The sequence below is a fragment of the Psammomys obesus genome, unplaced genomic scaffold, assembly GCF_907164565.1.
Source record: "Psammomys obesus unplaced genomic scaffold, mPsaObe1.curated_primary_1811, whole genome shotgun sequence".
Taxonomy (NCBI): domain Eukaryota; kingdom Metazoa; phylum Chordata; class Mammalia; order Rodentia; family Muridae; genus Psammomys; species Psammomys obesus.
Window position 1 is genome coordinate 8,026,167 of NW_026596091.1, and position 22,103 is coordinate 8,048,269.

The 22,103-nt window shown below is 39.2% G+C and overlaps 1 protein-coding gene and 1 pseudogene across 3 annotated transcripts in view; one reads left to right on the top strand and one right to left on the bottom strand.

Moving 5' to 3' along the window:
- Apaf1 (apoptotic peptidase activating factor 1) overlaps nt 1–22,103 on the bottom strand; it is a 90,902-nt gene that overhangs the window by 63,012 nt on the left and 5,787 nt on the right. For 2 of the 3 annotated variants that reach the window (XM_055627919.1, XM_055627920.1), the window contains exons 5-11: nt 14,628–14,811; nt 7,620–7,732; nt 7,361–7,492; nt 5,647–5,885; nt 5,169–5,336; nt 4,084–4,215; nt 1,173–1,286 (exon numbers count right to left, since the gene is read on the bottom strand). In XM_055627919.1, the coding sequence (XP_055483894.1) occupies nt 1,173–1,286; nt 4,084–4,215; nt 5,169–5,336; nt 5,647–5,885; nt 7,361–7,492; nt 7,620–7,732; nt 14,628–14,811 (1,082 nt within the window). Of the gene's footprint in view, nt 1–1,172; nt 1,287–4,083; nt 4,216–5,168; nt 5,337–5,608; nt 5,886–7,360; nt 7,493–7,619; nt 7,733–14,627; nt 14,812–22,103 lie in introns of those variants that run through there. The other variant, XM_055627921.1, reaches the window with a different exon arrangement.
- LOC129691734 (60S ribosomal protein L36a-like) lies at nt 132–661 on the top strand (annotated as a pseudogene).

Here is a 22,103-nt window from a genome sequence, read left to right on the forward strand (position 1 = left end):
ATAGATAGATAGATAGATAGATAGATAGATAGATAGATAGATAGATAAATATGCGATGATTCTCTATTGACTTTTAGACTCAGAACAAAAATCTCATTTTTGCTTTCTGAGCCGTTATCACTCTGGCGAACATGGTGAACATTCCTAAAACCCGACAGACATTCTGCAAGAGATGTGGCAAGCACCAGCCCCACAACGTGACACAGTACAAGAAGGGCAAGGCAGTCCTGTGAGACCCGATAGACTAGGGTCAGAGGGAAAGGGAGGAGGACCTCCCCTATCAGAGGACTGGGAGAGGGACATGGGAGGAGATAAGGGAGGGAGGGATAGGGAGGATATGGGAGAAGGGGCTACAGCTGGGATACAAACTGAATAAACTGTAATTAATATTTAAAAAAATTAAAAAGTAAGAAAAAAGAAAAGAAGAAGGGCAAGGATTCTTTGTATGCCCAGGGAAGGTGGTGTTATGACAGGAAACAGAGTAGCCCTGGTAAGCAGACTAAATCTGTTTTCCAAAAAAAGGCTAAAACTACAAAAAAAGATTGTGCTGAGACCTAAATGTGCTAAGCCCAACTGCAGATCTAAGAGAATGCTGGCTATTAAGAGATACATGCATTCTGAACTGGGTGGCAATAGGAAGCAAAAGGGCCAAGTGATCTAGTTCTAAGGCAATTTGGTTATGAAGACAATAAAATCATGAGCTTTTGTTCACCTCAAAAAAAAAAAATCTCTTTATCACCACATATGGTGGCTCACACCTTTAATCCCAGCACTTGGGAAGCAAAAGTGGGCAGATCCCTGTGAGTTTGAAGCCAGCCTGGTCTATACAGTTGAGTTCCAGGACAGCCAAAGCTACATAGTTAGACCCTGTCTCAAAAAACAAAAATCTAGTAAACAAAAATATATATCGCATTATCAACCACATTTCTCAGCACATGCAAAAAAAAAAAAAAAAAAAAAAAAAAAGAAAAGAAAAAAACACTGAAAACTATTCTTCCCAAATTTTCGAACTTCAGTCCTACCTGTATTCTCAGTGGGCAAAGAAGCAATTAACTAAAATCAAAGGTCATGGCAAGAAAATGATCTCTATTCTGCTCATTCCCACCAATAAACTTAGAACTAATTGTCAAAACGAGGTATCCTTTAAATACTGTCTTCACACTAATAGATACCTTTTCATCCAAGATATGCCTATATTCCACAAACTCATGAATCAGATGGGCAGGGCCGACAAGTTCCGTCTTTGCTTTAATCCAATCCAGGGAAAACATTAAAGCACAAAGTTCCTAAAAATAAAGAAAAATAGTAAGATGGGGATACTAAGTTTAAAAAAAAAAAAGAACTTCAACTAGAACATCATTATCCTAACACTACTGAGAAACACTTTATGGATATCTAAAATTTAACACAGAAGAAACGTAGTAAAATAAAGACATAATTCAACAGAAATTCAAAATAAAACTTAAGTGGTATAAAGGATTTAAATAAAAAACAGAAAACTTTTTTAAAATGTAAGAAATTAGTAAAGGAAATCTGTGCAATCATGACACAAACCCAAAACAAACACATGTGCATATGCTCACATGTGTAAACATACACACACTTACAAACACATACACATTTAACTAGATAAAAATCCAAATATTCTATACATTAGAAAGCAATATATGCACACATTTAAATACATGTATAAACATAACTGTGACACATAATGGAGTAGGACTTAATGTGATTCTTTATAGAAAATCATAACAAGGGCTGGAGAGATAGCTCAGAGGTTAAAAACACCGGCTGTTCTTCCAAAGGTCCTGAGTTCAATCCCCAGCAACCACATGGTGGCTTACAACCATTGATAGTGAGATCTGGTGTGCATGCACACATACAGACAGAATACTGTATAAATAATAAATAAATCTTTAAAAAAAAGAAAATCATAACAAAACTAAAACAACATAAAAGATAAATGTAAACAAGGAAAAAGAACAAAATAAAAGGAGAGGCTAGCTGGGCTTGGTGGTGCACACCTTTAATCCCAGAGGCAGAGGCAAGCAGATCTCTGTGAGTTCCAGGCCAGCCTATTCTACAAAGCAAGTCCAGGACAGGGCTACACAGAGAAACCCTATCTTGAAAAGAACAAGCAAACAAACAAAAAAGATGAGTGACTTCAGATATGGTGGCATACACCGTATTCTTGAAGCTGAGGCAGGAGTATCACATACTCAAAACCAGCCTGGGCAGCACAGAAAGACCCAGTATGGCAAAAGCAAAAAAATAAAAGAATGAGGGTCTGGAGAGATGGCTCAGAGGTTAAGAGCACTAGCTGCTCTTCCAGAGGTCCTGAGTTCAATTCCCAGCAACTACATGGTGGCTCATAACCATCTATAATGGGATCTAGTGCCCTCTTCCGGGATGCAGGCCACCTACAGGCAGAATTCTATATAAATAATAAATAAATAAATCTTTGAAAAATAAAAAATGAGTGCAATTCATAAAATAAATGTATATATAGCCAATAATCAAAATTTCATGAGTAATCCAAGTGAAAGATTTACTATAATGCTGGATTGCTAAGAATAAAGGAATGATAATATTGGCAATAAAGCCTCATTTTTATACTGTTTTTCTATTCTTGTTTTTTTTTATTTTTGATAAAACAATAAATAATTTTGTCTTCATTTTTATTCAGTCCAGACATTTGAGAAACTTTTTGGCTACCTCAACTATGTTGAAATTTTCTTTTGATTTTCATGCAATTTGTGGCTTATTTACTTTATTTTAAAGAGTTGTGGATGCTCTAAATATCTTTTATTGATTTGTAATGTAACTCTCTCATAGCATATATATATATATATATCTTAAATATATATATGTTCAAGATATATATATCTTAAACCTATTTGAATATATTTAGGTTTGCAATATGACACAGAATGTTCGTATCAATAAATATCCTTGTACAGTTAAAAAAAAAAAAAAGAATATGGTGATAGCCAGGCAGTAGTAGCAGAAGGCTTTAATCCCTGCACTCTAACAAGTACTCAATAAGTACACAATAAATGAACAAATGACTTTCCTTTCCCGCCCTCCATTTCCACATAAAACTCATAAACAAATCCAACCTGTAGATAAAAGGGAGTTATAGCTAAGAGGAGAAACTGATTCATTTGCAGCAGTCACTAAGACTCCCTTATTTTTTAAATTACCACATATAAAAATGGAAAAATTCTTACACAAGCAAGACATATTTTCACTAATTAGGAAAAAAAAAGTCTAGCCGGACAGTGGTGATGCACGTCTTTAATCCCAGCACTCAGGAGGCAGAGGCAAGTCAATCTCTGAGTTCGAGACCAGCCTGGTCTACAGAATGAGTTCCAGGGCTACACAGAGAAACTCTGCCTCTAAAAACAAAATAAAACAAAACAACAATAAGAAAAATAAATCTAGGGCGGGCAAGATGGCTCAGAGGGTAAAGGTGATTGCCACCAAAGCTGTCCGCCTAAATTCAATCCCTCAAACATATACAATGCAAAGAGAGAACCAACTCCCAGAAGTTATCCTGATTTCCACATGCACACCGTGTCATGACACCCGCACACATCAACACACAACATAAATAAGGAAATGTGACAAATGGAACTTTTAAAATTCTAATAGGATAAAGCATGACACTAAAGAAAAACTTAACATAGCATTTAACTGTGTAAAAATTCAAATATCCAGGAAAACAGAAAGTAAAATCAGTAAAATTTAAGAAATAACTCGAGAGAGAATTGGAGAGATGGCTCAGTGGTTAATAGCAGGTGCTGCTCTTGCAGAGGACCCAGGTTCTGTTCCCAGCACCCACATCAGGCAGCTCACAACCATCTGTGACTCCAGTTCCAGGGGCCTGGCACATCTTTTGGCCTCCTTGGGTACTAGACACACGTGGTGCACATACATACATACAGCAACAACATTTATAGACATAAAGTAAAAATAAACAAAATCTTTAAGAGCAATAAATAAATAATCCTGGGGGGGGGCATTTACAACATATGGAAAGAGGAAAATAAAATAACAGAATTTTCAAATGTGTCATCTTACTCTGTGCATATTGGCACTGGCCATGTGATAGGCTAGAAAGTTGTACCAATACATGCAGTCCTCCTGATCTGGAGACAGTGTATGTGGCTGGTAACACCTCTGAAACTGCGTGACCATCTTCCTGTGTAGATCCTGAAACCCACATCGAGCAAGTCAGAAGACACAGACAGTATGATAACCTGAACATATATAAAGAAAATCTCTCCCACAAGCTAGCTACAGATGAGAAAGGGAGGAGTTTTACAGAGGAGAAATCAAGTAAGTACATCTTTAACCAAATAAACACCAACTACATTATCCATAAGACACACCAACCTTAATCCCTGATAGGGTGTAATAAAGGCACAGCATCACTTCTGTGTAATTTTTTAAAAAATAATTGTGTGTGTGTGTGTGTGTGTGTGTGTAGTTTGTGCTGAATGCAGGTGCCCGAGGGGTCAGAAGAGATCATCTAAAACTAGCATTACAAGCAGTTGTGAGCTGCCTAATGTGAATGCTGGGAATGGAGCAGCAAGTGTTCTTAACCACTGAACCATCTCTCCAGCCCCTTCATTATTCTTGCCAAATAGGTACAACCTCAAGAGAAGTAATGAGACAAAAGCAAATTAGGAAACCCTATTTAAACTAGCCGGTTGGTGCTCTTTGGCACTAGCAAAGCCGGGCTGCACACACAGCTTAGTGTAAAGCCTAATAGGCATGAGGCCTTGAGTTTAATTCCCATTAAAAACAAACACTGAGGCCTTTTCACAAATTTGAGGACATTAGGGAGATGACAAATAGAAAAATCAGATGCTGCCATTATTTGATGGTTCATGAGATCCTGAACTGGATCTGGACCACAGAAAGAACACTGATAGGGAAGGTAGAAAAACTCAGTAATTGTGGATTAGCTAGTAACAGTGCATCAATGGTAATTTTCTGGTTTTGATAGTTGTATTACAGCTGTGTAAGATATTAACAATAAGGGAAACAAGGCAAAGGTCCACACAGAGAAAGTCTGCAATATATTTTGTATATCTTTGTATATCAAGTCTAAAACTGTTTCAAAACAAAAAGCAAAAACACATGAGAGGAGATTTAAGTACCTGAAGCTGACTTCTATTCTTCTCTGTAAGAAAGTCTACTTGAAGATCATGTAAATAATAACAAAATGACTTTCCATTCCGATCACAGAACAAGAGAGACTTATTAACAAACACCTGCAGTATGTCTTCAACTTCTTCAGTTTCCAAGTCCCAGAGAATACAGAACACCTAGGAACCATTTTAAGCATTTAATAGACCACAAAAGAACAATGAGTAGGAAGTACTATAGACAAAGTATCTTGATCAATACATTACTTTAAGAATTTCTCCATGTCTCAAGAAGTTCAATTAGTTTTCAAGATAAAAAGAAAAACTGGATGGTTCTTTAACTTCTCTAGAACCACTGAAAATTAAGTAACTCACTCTCAACATAGACAGAAACTAAGAACACTCTGGCACCCTCCCCTATCACCTCAGTACAATTATCAAAGTTCACACACCGTAAACCCCCAATATGGAGTGCTGGCTGGTCCATTACCTTCGTCGGCACTTTGACATCTTTCTGAAGGATAGAAAGATCTGTGTAATAGTGTCTGAAATCGTCTCTGAGCATGTCAACACTTATAGACATGGCTTCATCCAGAGCCTCATAAGCATAAGATGAAGATTTCCTTATTCTCTTAAACTGCTTATTCTGAAGTTGTCTGAGGTAGTATTCCCAGCGATTGGGAAAATCACGTAAAAGTGCACCAATTAAAGACACTACAAGAGGAGAACCTGGAGGGAAGGTAATTATGTTAATACCACCTTATTTTAAAATAGTCACTAAACAATTTTATTTAAAAATTTTTAATCTCTCTCTGGGGAGTCGATATGTAGGTATATGGAGGAAGTAGATGTGCGTGAGTGTGTGAAAGTCAGAGAACAATTTGTAGGAGTCAGTTCTGTCATTCCACACAAACTCTGATAATGAAACTCAGGTTGTCAGGCTCAGCAGCAAGCATCTTTACCCAGCTACCATCACACCAGCACAAGAAACAATTTTTAGTAAAGTTATCCAAGGCCTTACAACATTCCTAGCTCCTGGTTTGCTTTACTTCAAGGTATACCTTGTAAGGAAATCATGAGAAATAAGATTTCACTAGCAGACAGTCCTGACAACATCATTCACTCACTCTATTTGCATTACTCTTTTTGTCCAATCTCTCTGCTACATGGCTGTCCACATTTCGGTCACACCTATGCAATGAAGTCCAGAGAGAACTGCAGAGGCTGAGCACCGGGAAGAGCTCCTGAAGGGTGCCACACTGAAGGCAACAGTGGAGCCACGCTCCCTCCCGAAACCTATCCATGTACCCCCTATCTGAACCTTTGTATTACCCTTTATAAGGCAGTCAGTATGTTTCCCTGATTTCTGTGAACCGCCCAATCAAATTAACAAAATTGAGGAGGGTGTTTCTAGATGCTGAGTCAGAAGGCTGGTGCAGCATGGGGACTGTTGACTGGCATCTGAAGTTGGAAGTAGAGAGAGGTCGTCATGGAAACTGATCCTTCAACCTGCAAGATGGACACTTTTCCATATAAACCATTTAAGAGTTAGCTAAGGGGACAGGTAGCTAGTGAACACTGCAGAACTGATTACTCACGTGCTGTCTGGTAAATATATCTACAAATGTGGTGTCAGAGTGATCTGTGCCGTCTGTGTTTAGTGAGAGAAACTAAGTCTAAGACTGTAGTGTTTGTTTTCCTCTACTTCGTCAGAACAAGTCAAAAGTATTACTTCACAAATAAAAACATCAACTTGGAGGACAACAGCATTTACTTACCAAACTAAAACATGAATTTTATAAAATTTTAAACAATGCATTTTTTTTTTTTGAGACAGGGTTTCTCTGTGTACCCTTGGCTATCCTGGACTCACTTTATAGACCAGACTGGCCTCAAACTCACAGAGATCCACCTGCCTCTGTCTCCCACAGTGCTGGGATTAAAAGGCCTATGTCACCAAGTCCGGCTCAAAGAAATTTTTAAATGATGCTCATAATATTTTTCACTTTTTGAAATAAAGTCTTAACTTTATTTCACTTTCTTATTAATGTACTCTTTAACTATGGTGAGTACATATCCCGTTATTTAAAGAATTAATAAATACCAAGTGCATTCATGTAAGGCAGGTTTTGGTGTTCATGTGCCAAGTTATCATATCCAGCTTACTTTATAAAGAGAGCACCCCCATACACAGGTAGCCCCACCTTTGCATTCCTTTATAATGCTGTGAGCCTCTCCCGGCAGATCTTCTTTCTTCATGTTAACAAAAAGCGACAAGATTTCAAGTCCCTTCTTTCTCCCTAGACTACTCTCCATAGGGACAACATACTTAGGACCTGAACGAAAATCATAACACAAAGTAAGTAATTTGTTTTGTCACATGTGTACATGTACTGCATGGAACCCTGCCTTTTAATGTAATAACTTTACTACAGTATTAAAAAGGAAATCCAAAGTCCTTACCCATTACTGAATCTGTAACGCTCTTATCTCTGGTTGTAAGAAGAATCTGACACTGGTTGTCAAAAGCTTTTAACACCCAAGGATCCCAAACATCATCCAAGATCAACAGAGACCTAAGTTTAAAAAAAAGAGACTAATTGCACTTATTTTACACTTTCTTTATAAAAGTCCTGAGACAAGAGTAAGACAGTTTCTTCCATGTATCTCCAAGAACAAAAAGAGTCAGGGCAGCAAAGGAGAGATTATAGTTCCAAGAAAAAAAGAAAGGAAAAACATGAAGAATTGTGGTGGTTTGAATAAAAATGCCTCCATAGACTCATGAATTTACACACTTAGTCCCCAGTTGATAAACTGTCTGGAAAGAAATAGGAGGTGTGGCCTTGTTGGAGAAGGTGTGTCACTAGGAGTAGACAATGAGGTTTCAAAAGCCCACGCCAGGGCAAGTGTCTTGTTCTCCACTGTTGCCTGTGGATCAGATGTAAAGCTCTCATTTATTCCTCGAGTGCCATGCCCATCTGCTTCCTGCCTTGATGACAATGGACAAACCCTCTGAAACTGTCAGGAAGCCTCCAATTAAATGCTTTCTTTTATAACAGCTGCCTTGGCCATGGTGTCTCTTCACAGCAACAGAATAGTAATAACTAAGACAGAAGTCAAGATTGGCAACCATACAAAAAAAGATAAATAAACAAAACCACACATGTATATACATACACAAAATAAATTTAACATAAAAAACCAGGACTGGAAAGATGGCTCAGCAGTTGGAAGAACTGGCCACTCTTACAGAGGATACAGGTTTGGCTCCCAGAACTCATAGGATAGCTAAAACAGTCTGTAATTCCAGTCCCAGAGAGTCTAAAACCCAGTTCTGCGTTCCACAGGCACCAAGAACACATATCTTGCACATACATATATGTAAGTAAAATACTAATCCCCATAAAACAATAAAGTTTCATAAAAAGAAAAAAAAAGAAAAACAGAAGGTTAACACAGAGGAAAAAAAAAGAAAACAGTCACAGTCCAACACAGCTTTGTAGGCAAGAAAGGAAACAAACCACAGGTAAGCCATCTGGTCCTTTGGACAAAAGACTGGAAGTCCCAGGTTCAGGAGAAGCCCACAGCTCTCCCAAGCCTGAAAACGGGTGTAGGGATCATGCAGGCTAGCTCTGAAGGAAATCCTATCACTCATCCTGCCTTTGAGTGCTTCTAGCCAGGTGCTATCTTGAGAGGACCTATTGTTAGATACTGAGCTACTGGGCATCTAGAAACAAAAGGCAAGTCAAGGGATGCCCCGCCACAGGGTCTGGATGGAGATGACTAGAAGAGGTAATTGTGAAGACAGAGAGGATCAGACAGGAACCCCATGGAAAGTCTAAGCAGTGGGGAGCTCTGACTATGGAAAGGTTGGTGGTCAGTGGCCCCACCATCTGTGGACTGGGTGTGGACTACTGGGGAGACTGAGAGTACTAGGTAGCTATCACAGATGGCCTAAGGACCCAGAGCTGGCTCCTTGTCACCTGTGGTTTGCTGCCAGGCAGCACCAACACCTGTGGCAGGGTGTGCAGTTCCTTTCTGTCCCTTACTCCAATGCAAAACACAACGCTGTTTCCTTTTTCTACTTTTAACACACTCAGAAGATATGCTTTGTTTGGAAGTTTGCCACTCCTCAGTGAACAAACTAGGAGGCCTCTGGAGCAAGTGGGAACCTGCCTGGCCAACAGGCTTGCAAAGCTTGCTGGGGCCACAGTGGCATTCTGTGCTCCAGGAAGGAAAGCTTCTAAAGTGAACCTAGCTGTAATGCTGACAACTTACCCCACATGCAGCACCAAACCAAACTATGGAAAACACAATAGACCCCATATATGACTCACTACCCATCTCAAGACCTGAAAGACTCCACTGCTACACAACCCTGAAAGGGTCTTCTCCAACCCCTATCTTAATCATTGTCAAAACCATAGTCTAGTATTATTTTATTCTCCAACGTCTATTATTTTATATTTTATCCCTCTTTTTCCATTAATTTATTTATTTATTCACTTTACATCCTGATTGTAGGATTTTCTGGAACTGGAATTACAGACTGTTCTTAACTGCCTTCCTCTCCTCCCAATCCCATCCTCACACCTACCCTTCCCCCAAGCTCCCCTCCCTTTTGTCTCAGAAAAGTATTCCTCTTGTTTTATCTAATTGTTTATAAAACTTTATTTTGTATGCTTAATTTTTACTTCTCTCCATATTTCTTTTTATCCTTTTTCTTTAAATTAGCTTGTTTCCCCTTTCACTGAACCCTCCTTTATTAATTCTTTCATGTCTATTTTTTATTTTTACTATTTTTAATTTCAAAGTTTATTCTACATTATTTTCTATTGTTGTACTCTTTTCTCTGGTTACTGGGTGTAAAAGTGATCTGTGATGAACTTTTACTGTGTTTTTGTACCTAGTTTGTTTTGGTGGTAGTGGTGGTACAGCAGATTGTTTTTCCCTTCTCCTGGAGGATGCAGCCCTTACCAGAAAGCTACTCATAAAGACCTGTAAAAAGATGTGCAAATCACAGCACAAAAACATAGAAAAGTAAGATAACATAACTCCTCCAAAATCTTATACTTCTTCAGTAATTATACCCAAAGATACTGAAATGGTTGAAATCACTTAAGTTTTCAAAACAGTGACCTCAGAGAGAATTCAAATAAATAAATGAAACAAAGAAGTCAATTCCAAAATGAGATGAAAAAATTCTATAACTTAAATAACAAATCCAGCAAAGAGAAATTCTTGGGGGGAAAATCAGCAGTCAAAACTAAAAACTCACCAATGAACTAGACCAGGTGAAATAAAGAATATCAGAAATAGAATACAAGGTTGAGGAATGGTTACATTTGAAGAGCAATAAAGAAAAACAAGTAAAAAAGCAATCATAACCAGCAATTAGGACCTTTAGGACATAATGAAGAGACCAGAGGCTAAGGATATGTCTCAGTTGCCTAGCATGCACAAAGCTCCAGATTCAATTTTCAGCACCACATAAATTGGGTACCATGCCACACATGTCTTATCCCACCATCTAGGAGGTGAAGGTAGGAAGATTAGAAGTTTAAGGTTATTTTCAACTACATAGTAAGTTCAAGACTAGCCTTGACTACTATATGACACTCTTTTAAAAAAACAAAAAACAAAACAAACAAACAAAAAAAAAAAAAAACCAGAAAAAAGCAAGCATAGCAGAGTATTGTTAATAGTGTCAGGGGTTGGCTCTCTTCCATGACGTGGGTCTCAGGTTGGGCCAGGCACTGGTTGAAGATTCCTGCAGTCTCTGCTCTATCTTTACCTCTGCACATCTTGTAGGCAGGGTAAATTTTGGGTTGAGGTTGTTTGGGTGGGTTGGTGTTCCCCTCCTTCCACTAGGAGTCCTGTCTGGTTAGAGAGTGTCCTCTTCAGTCTCCATGATCCCTGCTATTACCAGTCTTACCTAGTGTCAAACCCATGTCCTCCCAGGAGCCTACACTGCTGCAGGTCTCCAGCTTGTCTCAAAGATGGACCTTTGGTTTTCCCTCTCTCTCAAAGTCCTGGCCTCCCACCCCTGCTCTCCTTACATCTGATGAGTGAATGTGTGTGTGTGCGTGCGTCTGTATATTTCTTGTGTTCTTTTTTTTGAGACGGGGTCTCTCTGCATAGCCTTGTCTGTCCTGGACTCACTTTGTAGAGAAGCCTGACATCAAACTCACACAGATCTGCCTGCCTCTGCCTTCCTGAGTGCTGGGATTACAAGTGTGCACCACTAGGCCCAGCTCAGTGTTAATCTTTCAATTGGAAATTTAATGTTTACATTCAAAATCACTTTTTTTCTGGTGGGTTTATATATTCCCGTCTTTCTCTTTGTTCTCCTTTGTGGAGTATTTTCTTTCCAGTGGATGCTCCACCGGTGAGTGCTGTGCTTCCCATATTTTCATGAGACAGTTATCCTTTCACGTCTAGCGTAGGATTGCCTTAAGAATCTCTATTTGTCCTTCATTTCTGAAGAACAGCATTACTAAACAAAGTTCTTTTTTTCTTTGTTTGCTTTTTAGAGTTCTCTGTTTTGTTTTGTTTTCAAAATTGGGTTTCTCTATGGATCCTTAGATGCCCTGGAACTTGTTCTGTAGAGCAGGCTGGCCCTGAACCCAAAGAGAGCCACCTGCATCTCCCTCCCAAGTGCTGGGATTAAAGGCGTGTGTGACCACCACCCAGCTAGCAAAGTGTTCTTTTTGTAGTTTTATAATTTATTTACTTTTATTTATGTACATTGGTGTTTTGCCTTCATGCATGTCTGTGTGAGGGTGTCAGATCCCCTAAAACTGTTATTACACAGTTGTAAGCTGCTGTGTGGGTACTGGGAATTGAGCCTGAGTCCTCTACAAGAGCAGAGTGCTCTTTACTGCTGAGCTCTCTCTAGCCCCTATAGTGTTCTTAATTGGTAGGAAATTGTTTGCTTTTCAGACTTTAACTATATTATCCATTCTCTCCTGGCCTGTGAAGACTTCTGCTATTAGTCTAGTAGGGATTTCCTTATGAATGAGTTGATGCTTTTCTCTTGGGATTTGTTTGCTTTTTTGTTTGATGTTGTTGCTGTTTGGAGGTTGGGGGTTGTTTTTCTTTTGAGATAGCTTCTCCCTATGTAGCCTTAGCTGGCCTGGAACTTGCTATGTAAACCAGACTAGCCTCGAACTCGCAGAAATCTACCTGTCTCTCAAGTACTGGGATTAAAGGTATGCACCACCATGCCCGCTTCTTGATGCTCTTTGAAATCATTTCATCCTTTTATTTTTATATTTACTCATTTCTTCTGTCTGAGCACAGCTCTTTTAATTTCTCTTCTATTTATTTGTTATGCACGTATGTCATAGCACATATGTATGCACATATGTCATAGCATGCACATAAAAGTCAGAGGACAACCTGCAGGAGTCAGTTCTCTCCTTCCACCATGTGAGATACAGGGATCAAACTCAGGGTGTCAAACTGGGCAGCAAGGCCCCTTAGGCACTGGGCCAAAACTCCTGATTGTTTCACATTTGTCTTTGCTTTTAAGACAGAGTCTCACTCTGTAGCCTAGGCTCTCCTCAAAATCCCATTCCTCTTCCGCTGCCCATGACTCCTGGGATGATTACAGGTGTGCATCACAGCACCTGGACCTGGCAGAGTTATTACATAAGACTGAGCTTCAAGATCAGAAAGTCTTCCTTCAGCTTGAAATAGTCTGAGATTCTCAATTGTATTTTTTAATTGTTCAAAATTAAACAAAACTATCATCTCCTATCATTTGTTAAATTTTTTATTCAGATCATGTACTATTTTCTTAATTTTTCAGTTTTACTTTGTATTCTCTCCCATCTTACTGAGTTTCCTTATAATCATTATTTTTAATTCATTTTCAGGAATTTGTCAATTTCGTTTTCTCCTGGATCCATTGCTAAAACGCTGTTATATCCCTTAGGAGGCATCATGTTACCATGCTTTTTCATGGGTTTTGTGTCCCAAAACTTGTATTCATGCCTCTGGTAGATCAGCTGCCTCTAGCAACTTTTGCAATAGATTTTTTTTTTCCTTCTGTGTGTTTTCCAGAACTAACCAGGTGGGCTACCTTGACTCTGGTTCCATGTGGGTGTAATAATTCAGTGTGTATACAATGTCTTCGGCTATAATCAAAATCTAAAAAAAAAAAAAAACAAAAATCACGTGGTGGGAGCAACAGCACACACACGCCTTTAATCCCAGTACTCGGGAGGGAGAGGCAGAAGAATCTTTTGTGAGTTCGAGGCCAGCCTGGTCTACAGAGTGAGTTCCAAGACAGCCAGGGCTACTCAGAGAAACTCTCTCTCGAAAACACACACAGAGACACACACAATCTGGACCCTTGTGGGTATCTCTGTAACAACGGTTATAAGGCATGGTGGCTTGAATGAGAATGGCCTCCATATGGCTCATATGTTTGAATACTTGGATTCCAGTTAGTGGAACTGTTTGTGGAGGAGACCACCTGTGAGGTTTCAAATTGTAAATCCCGCTGTACCTCTGTTTCCTGTTTTGGGTTCAAGAGTTGAGCTCTCAGCTGTTCCTGCTGTCATGCTTTTACTCTGTCATCATGGACTCTAACTTTCTGAAACTATAAGCTCAAAAAGAAACCCTTCTACAAATAGCCTTGGTCAAGGAATTTTATCACAGCAACAGAAAAGTAACTAAGACCAGGGGTTTGTGGAATTGCTCCAGCAGCTCAAATGCAGCAGAACAGATATACTAAACACTAGCATAGCCAAACAAACTATGAGCTGCAAGTTTTGTACAATGCCCTGCATCATGGTAATAAGGCAGAGCTAGAAAGAAAGACACCTAACAATTGTCTTTGATCTCCTCAGGTGCACATAGGAACATATGCACACACCACACACAGTTCCAAGGCCACTGGGATGACCTAGACCTGAGTTCAAATACCAGAATCCATGGCAGAAAGAAAGACCCAATTCCTGAAAGCTGTCTTCTAACCTAGACACAAGCCTTAAAAAACAGACAGATACACACACACACACACACACACACACACACACACACACACACACACAATGAATTTTAAAATAAATCCTTTTAGCAAAGGATATGCCCCAGTGATAGAACATGTGCCTAACATGGATGAGCCTTGGGTCCAATCCCCATCCCCACAAATATCCTTCCTTCTTTCCTTTCTCAGTCTTTATCTAGTCACTTAGATTTTTTTTCCTCCTTCTATTTATCCAGTGGAAGCAGTAAAGACCACTAACTAACTATAAATTATAATTCACAAAGCCCTACAATGGCATCTAGGAAGCAATGCAACAAATAAGTTACAAAAATGAACAATTTAGACCAAACAGTAGCCACTTTGCTTTTTAAAATCATAAGAAGGAACAGCAGGAAAGCAATGGCTCTAGGAGAAGGGCATGGTGTCTCAGGATGTCAGTAAAGTCTCCCACACTAACTCCATTTGATTGATACCTTGGGTGTTTGTGTAGCATCAGAACACGGAGACGGTCTTTCGCCTCTTCAATATTAAGTGGAAGCCTCTTCGAAAAACTCTCTTCTTGATCCAGCCGTGAACAAAGATTCTGCAGTTTCATGAGAAGCCCAGATTTATCTTGTTTTCCAACTGAAACCCAATGTACACCCCCTGGGAAACAACCTAATAAGGAGAAGAAGAAATGTAAGGCCTCCGAACAAGAGCCCCCTCTGAACTGTTTTACTGTTAAGAATCAAATGTATGCCAATCTTCTATCTCATATCTTTGCCTTCTTTTGAGTCAAGCTATAAATTTTGATACGAGTCTATTGCTGAACTACAAACCTAAATCTATAACTGAAACTGAAGATTTTAAGTTAGGACTGTATCTGAGGCCTTCAGGGAAGTATTTTTGCTTTGCCAGGCATATTTTCATAATCTTTGTTCCCAACGACCTCTGCCTTATAATGGCCATTCTCATTATCAGTGCTTTTGAAATATGGGGCTAAGGGGGCTGAGTTACTGTTTGTTATGAGAGACTATCCATGTATACTAGGATGATTAACAGCCTCTGGTCCCCACTCTGGGATGCTTAGTAGGATTCTCCCTATCAGTATTAACCAAAAATATCTTCAAACATTGTGAAATACCCCATAGGATGTTGAGATGTGTGAAGTTATGTCTCTGTATATTCAATTATTGTTTAACTGTTCTTGGTATTGTTATTTCTATGGCCCATCAACGGTCTTATATTTTGTAAACATTCATCCTTTCTCACATGCCTACTGGATGTAATAAAGATCTGACACCCAATAGCTGGGCAGGCAGGCAGGGAACTTCCGGGAAAGAGAGGGTCTCTGGGACAAAAAAAGTAAAGGGTGGGGCTGGAGAGATGGCTGAGAGGTTAAGAGCACTGTGTTCTCTTCCAGAGGTCCTGAGTTCAATTCCCAGCACCCATATGGTGGCTCACAACCATCTATAAAGAGATCTGGTGACCTCTTCTGGCGTGGAGGTGTACATGCAGACAGAATATTATATACATAAAAAATAATTTAAAAAAAAAAAAAAGGTGTCTGGGATATTCGCCAGCTGGACAAGAAAGAGGTGGAAAGAGAAAGGTAGAGCTGGCTCCATGGCAAGAAATTAGCCAGATTAAGCTAGAAGGCTGGCTGGAAATCTGCCCAGCTAAAACACATAGGCATTAAAATATTAAAAAGCCTCTGTGTCATTATTTGAACCCCTGGTGGGTCCAAAAGTCCTGAATACATTTGGTTCCCAGCACCCACATGGCAGTTCATAACCTTAACTCCACTTCAGAGGATATGACTCCCTTTTCTGGCCTCTCAGGGGCAGACGCAGTGCACACACACATAGAATAAAAATAATGATTTTCGTTTTGTTCTGACAACAATGCCCTCCGCTTTACAGAAGCTTTTCAGTTTCAAAAGGTCCCATTTATTGATTGTTGATTTTAGAGCCTGTGCTGTTGGTGTTCTGCTCAGGAAGTTGTCTCCTGTGCTAAAGGATCTTCACCAATCCTATATCTGACAAAGGGCTAATATCCAGAATATATAAGAACTCAAGAAGTTAAACAGCAACAAATCAAGTAATCCAATTAAAAAATGGGGTACAGAGCTAAACAGAGAATTCTCAATAGAGGAATATCAAATGTCAGGGAAACACTTAAAGAAATGCTCAACATCCTTAGCTATCAGGGAAATGCAAATCAAAACAATCCTGAGATTTCACCTTACACCCATCAGAATGGCTAAGATAAAAAATTCAAGTGACAACACATGTTGGAGAGGTTGTGGAGAAAGGGGAACCCTCCTCCATTGCTGGTGGGAATGTAAACTTGTACAACCACTTTGGAAATCAATCTGGTGCTTTCTCAGACAATTACGAATAGTTCTACCTGAAGGTCTAGCTGTACCACTCTTAGGCATATAACCAAATGCTCAAGTTGTATATAAGGACATTTGCTCAACCATGTTTATAGCAGCTTTATTTGTAATAGCCAGAAGCTGGAAACAACCCAGATGTCTCTCAGTTGAGGAATGGATACAGAAATTGTTGTACATTTACACAATGGAATACTACTCAGCAATTAAAAACAAGGAAATCATGAAATTTGCAGGCAAATGGTGGGAACTAGAGAAGAACATCCTGAGTGAGGTATCCCAGAAGCAGAAAGACACACATGATATATACTCACTTATAAGTGGATATTAGACATATAATATATGATAAACATACTAAAATCTGTGTACCTAAAGAAGCTAAGCAAGAAGAACTGTGGGTAAGATGCTCAATCCTCATTCAGAAAGGCAAATGAGATGGACATTGGAAGAGGGAGAAAAAACAGGGAACAGGACAGGAGCCTACCACAGAGGGCCTCTGAAAGGCTCTACCCAGCAGGGTATCAAAGCAGATGCTGAGACTCATAGCCAAACTTTGGGCAGAGTGCAGGGAACCTTATGAAAGAAAAGAGAGACAGAAAGATCTGGAGGGGATAGGAGCTCCACAAGGAGAGAAAAAAATAATCTGGGCACAGGGGTCTTTTCTGAGACTGACACTCCAACCAAGGACCATTCATGGATATAATCTAGAAACCCTGCTCAGATGTAGCCCATGGCAGCTAGTAAGGGGAACAGGGACTGTCTCTGACATAAACTCAGTGGCTGGCTCTTTGATCACCTCCCCCTGAGGGGGGTACAGCCTTACCAGGCCACAGAGGAAAACAATGCAGACAGACCTGATGAGAACTGATAGACTAGGGTCAGATAGAAGGGGATGAGGACCTCCCGTATCAGTGGACTGGGAGAGGGGCATGGGAGGAAAAGAGGGAGGAAGGGTGGGATTGGGAGATGACAAGGGAGGGAACTATAGCTGAGATACAAAGTGAATAAACTGTAATTAATAAAATAAATAAATTTTTAAAAAAAATAATTTTCTTGAAAAGAAGAAACACCCATGAACACCTAAGTCACTATGGTTCTCTCAGCATTCTCAAGTGTGGCTCCAATGCTCACTCAACACACACTTGTAGCACATCAGCTCACAATATTCTCATCTGCTATGCTGACATGAGAATACTCTACTGACTGCAGAGTTGCCAAGAGAAATTTAAAATATAAAATGTGATAGGCATAATGGCACACGCCTTTAATTCCAGCACTCAGGAGGCCAAAGGCAGAAAGACCTCTGTGAGTTCAAGGCCAGCGTGTACTACAGAGCAAGTTCCAGGACAGTCAAGGCTACACAGAAAACCCTGTCTCAAAAAACTAAATAAATAAGTAAATGGGTATCAGGCAAGACTATCAGTGTTATGCTTCTGAAAGCACCCTATAAATATTAAGCTTTAAACTAGTTAGTACTTACCAAAATGTCATTATTATCATTACTCTTATAATTATTACTAATTAAACAACATGTCTTATAATATGTATTTTTATTTCTATATACCCAGAACAACAAAAAGTCTTAAATCTTCATAGCATATACTTACGTGACTACATCAATTTTTAAATGAAATAATTTTCCCCATATACATCTAAAAGAGCCAGACATGGAGATTCATACCTATAATTTCAATACTCAGGAAGCTGAGGCAGGAGGATTACAAGCTCAAGGCTAATACAGACTACACAGCAAGATTCTATCTCAAAAATAAATAAATAAACAAATAAATAAATAGGTAAATAAATAAATAAATAAAGTCTAGTTGGAGCACTGGCTCACACCTGTTACATAATCCCAGCACTGAGAAACAACAAACACATAGGAGGATACAGGAGAGGCAGAAAGATAAGTGGATGCTGCCATTGTAGAAATCAATAGGGAGTTTTGTACCATATATGGTTCCGCTATACCACAACTGGATGTATACCTAGAGGATTCTAAGTTACCACACCACAGAGATACTTGTACATCTGTGCTTATTGTTGCACTATTCACTTTTTTTGTTTTGTTTTGTTTTTCAAGACAGGATTTCTCTGTGTAGCCTTGGCTGTCCTGGACTCAGTTTGTAGACCATGCTGGCCTTGAACTCACAGCAATCTGCCTGCCTCTACCTCCCAGAGTGCTGGGATCACAAGCGTGCACCACTACACCCAGCTTGTGCACTATTCACAACAGTCAAGATATGGAACCAGCCCAGAGACTCATTAACACAAATGGGTAAATAAAATGCCGTATGCATGCCAGTGGAATTATTTGTTGTTGTTGTTGTTTCAAGACAGGGTTCCTCTGTATAGCCTTGGCTATCCTGGACTCACTTAGTAGATGCCAATGGAATTATTACACTATTATTATAGGAAAATAAACGAAACTGAGATCAAGATGTAAAACAAAATAAACCAAACTGAAAAAGATAAACACTACATTTTCTCTCATGGACAAAAGTCGATTTGAATTTATAGGGATGATGCAATGGACTAGTGGATAAAGACACATGCCATAAATCTGATGACCTGACTTCAACCCTCAGGCAAAAGGTAGAAAGAGAATAAACTTTTGAAAGTTGTCCTCAGACCTACATCTACACACTAACATAAATAAATAAAATATTTTTTCAATTCCTTTAATTTGTGTGTATGTGTTTATGTGTGTTGTATATGAAAAATAGAAAGTGGACTAAGAGAGAAAAAAAGCTGTAAAGAGAGGGAAAGGGAAGAGCAAAATAGAGTAATGACCTATATGTGAAGTGAAAGAAAAGAAAGGGGACTATCTGAGAAGGGGAGGACAGCAAAGAGGGCAGGAACAAAGACGAACTATGGGGCTGTGTGCACATGAAAACACAATGTAGCTGTTTTGAGCCGGCTGGAGGGCGCAGAGGGTAAAAGTGGCTGCCACGCAAGCCTGACAGCCTGAGTTTGATCCTGGAGCCACAGAAAGGCGGAAAGAGAAAATGGACTCCACAATGTTGTCTTCAGACTCCACATGTGGACTGTGGCACACACACGTCCATGAGCACACAGGCACACACTAATAAATTATTATTTTTTAACTGTTGGGCATGGTGGTGCACACCTTTAATCCCAGCACCCAAGAAGCACAGGCAGGTTGATCTCTGATTTCATTGTTAGGCTGGTCTACAGAGTGAGACTCCACCTCAAGATAAACAAATAATTCACTACCAATATTTTTAAAAGAAGTTCGTTATTTTGTGTGCTAACTAAAAAAATTAGGTTAAAAAAAAAAAGACAAGGCTGAAAACTCTGGTTAGATTACTATGTATGTTAGAAGAAGGAAGAAAAGAAATCCCAACACTTTACTCGCAGAAACTTCCAGAAGTTCTTGCCTAGGGTGAAACGGTAGGTCCTACTGCTATGCTCTGTGTACATATATTTGGAAACACACAAAAAATATTTTTAAAAATTCACTCTAAGCTGATCACCAAGATTTAGAATTTAGGAGACTGACAAATGGAGAGAGCTTTTATTTCCTTTGCTTCTACTCTGTTTTGTGATTGAACATGCACATCATGCATTCTACCCACTGAGCTGGTCCAACCATCTTACTGTGTTTCTATGGCCTAGGTCAGCCTCAGCCTCCCAAGTCTCTTGCCTCAGACTCCTGCTTTTGTACTCACACTTAGCTTATTTTTACTTTTTTTTTTTAAATTAAAAATTCTACTTTTCCTACCAGTGGTGATGAATGCCTTTAGTGAGTTCCAGGACAGCCAGGGCTACACAGAGAAAGAAAGAAAGAGAGAGAGAGAGAGAGGAAGGAAGGAAGGAAGGAAGGAAGGAAGGAAGGAAGGAAGGAAGGAAGGAAGGAAGGAAGAAGGAAGGAAATGATTTTTTTTCATTTCTCAAAAAAATTTCCTTTCAGCTGGGCATGGTTGTACAAGCCTTTAATCCTAGCACTTGGGGAGGCAGAGGCAGGTGGATCTTTGAGTTCAAGGCCAAGCTAGTCTACAAAGTGACTACAGGATAGCCAAGGCTACACAAAGAAACCTTGTCTCAAAAAAACAAACAAACAAACAAAAAAAAAAAACCTACTTTTATAATACACAAATTTGTAATTCTAAAAAAGTGTGCTTTCCAGATTACTTTTCAAAAATTATACCAGGATTAAAAAGAAGTAACGTACCTTAATGGAACTACCTGGTAAACTGTTCCACATTGAAATACCACTTTCCTAGGTTACATGCTTCCTATCCTGAGCTTAAAACTACATTGGGGCATTATAAACATATGCAAGAATAAACCAAATAAATACCATTCATTTCAAAAGGAAAGGTAAACAATTAGATTAAGTGATCAATTGACTACATATGTACCACTACAGTACAACATTTAATCAGTGAACTGTTATTTCTATATTTTAGGAGGAATTTAAACATCTTAAATATGGGCACAAGAGGGAGCAATTTATCCTTGAATGAGACTTGTACTTATATTCACTCAGAGAAATTTATTCAAAGAAAAACTGCCTCTATTCAGAGGGGAAAGCAAAAGAGATCCCATTCTATTTTCACATGAGGTTTTTCCTGCTAGCAATTAATAATCTAATAGCATCAAGGAAATCTTGGGATGACAGAAGCAAATATGTAGGCAGCCTACAGAAAAAGCTTCCATATTTTAAAGACACAGCATAGGGCTGGCAAAATGCTCAGGGACTTAGGACCAAACCTGACAACCTCAGTTCAATCCCTGAAATCCACATGGTAGAAAAAGAGAACTGATGCACCATGGCCCCCACACACACAAAGAAAGAGTACTTTAATTGGTTTAAAGATATGCTGACGTTTTCTCTATATGTAACAAAGAGTTAAAGTTTGAAAAGAAAGCTAGTTTACTTAAAATTGTAAAGCAGGTGGTGAAAATCCCAGCACTTGGATCTCACAAAAGTATCTGAGGTTATGACTTAAGCTCACATGTACCAAAGAGTTACTAGTGCATTTGGGGTTTTCTCAAAGCAAAGAGGTTAGAAACTGGGGAGATGGCTCTGTTGGTACAGTGCTTGCATCAAGCAAGAGGACCTAAATGTAATCCCTACCACCAATGTGAAAAGCCAGATGTGGCAGAGGAGAACAGGACATGCCTACAACATGTGGAGAAAGGCAGAGCCCTGTGAGTGGCTGCCAGCTTGCCTAGCTCAGCCATTCAGCTCTAGAGTCAAAGAGACACCCTGTCTCAAAATAGAAAGTAGAGAACAATTGAGGAAGACTCCTATGTTGACCTCTGGCCCCACAAGCACATGTGTACACCCATGCTCGCACACACACACACACACACACACACACACACACACATACACACAGCTGTTAAATTATACCATGTTTCCTGAGCCACTAACCCTCTAAGTTTTTATTCGCTTTTAATCCCTAACATTATCATAATACAGAGCAACTTAAACGAAGTATTCTTTAAATTTTAAATTTATATTTTAAAGAAAGTTCATCATGAAACTGATATGAAAACTTAATTCTTTAATCCTTACAGGAACTTAAGCTATTTTATCCTGAAA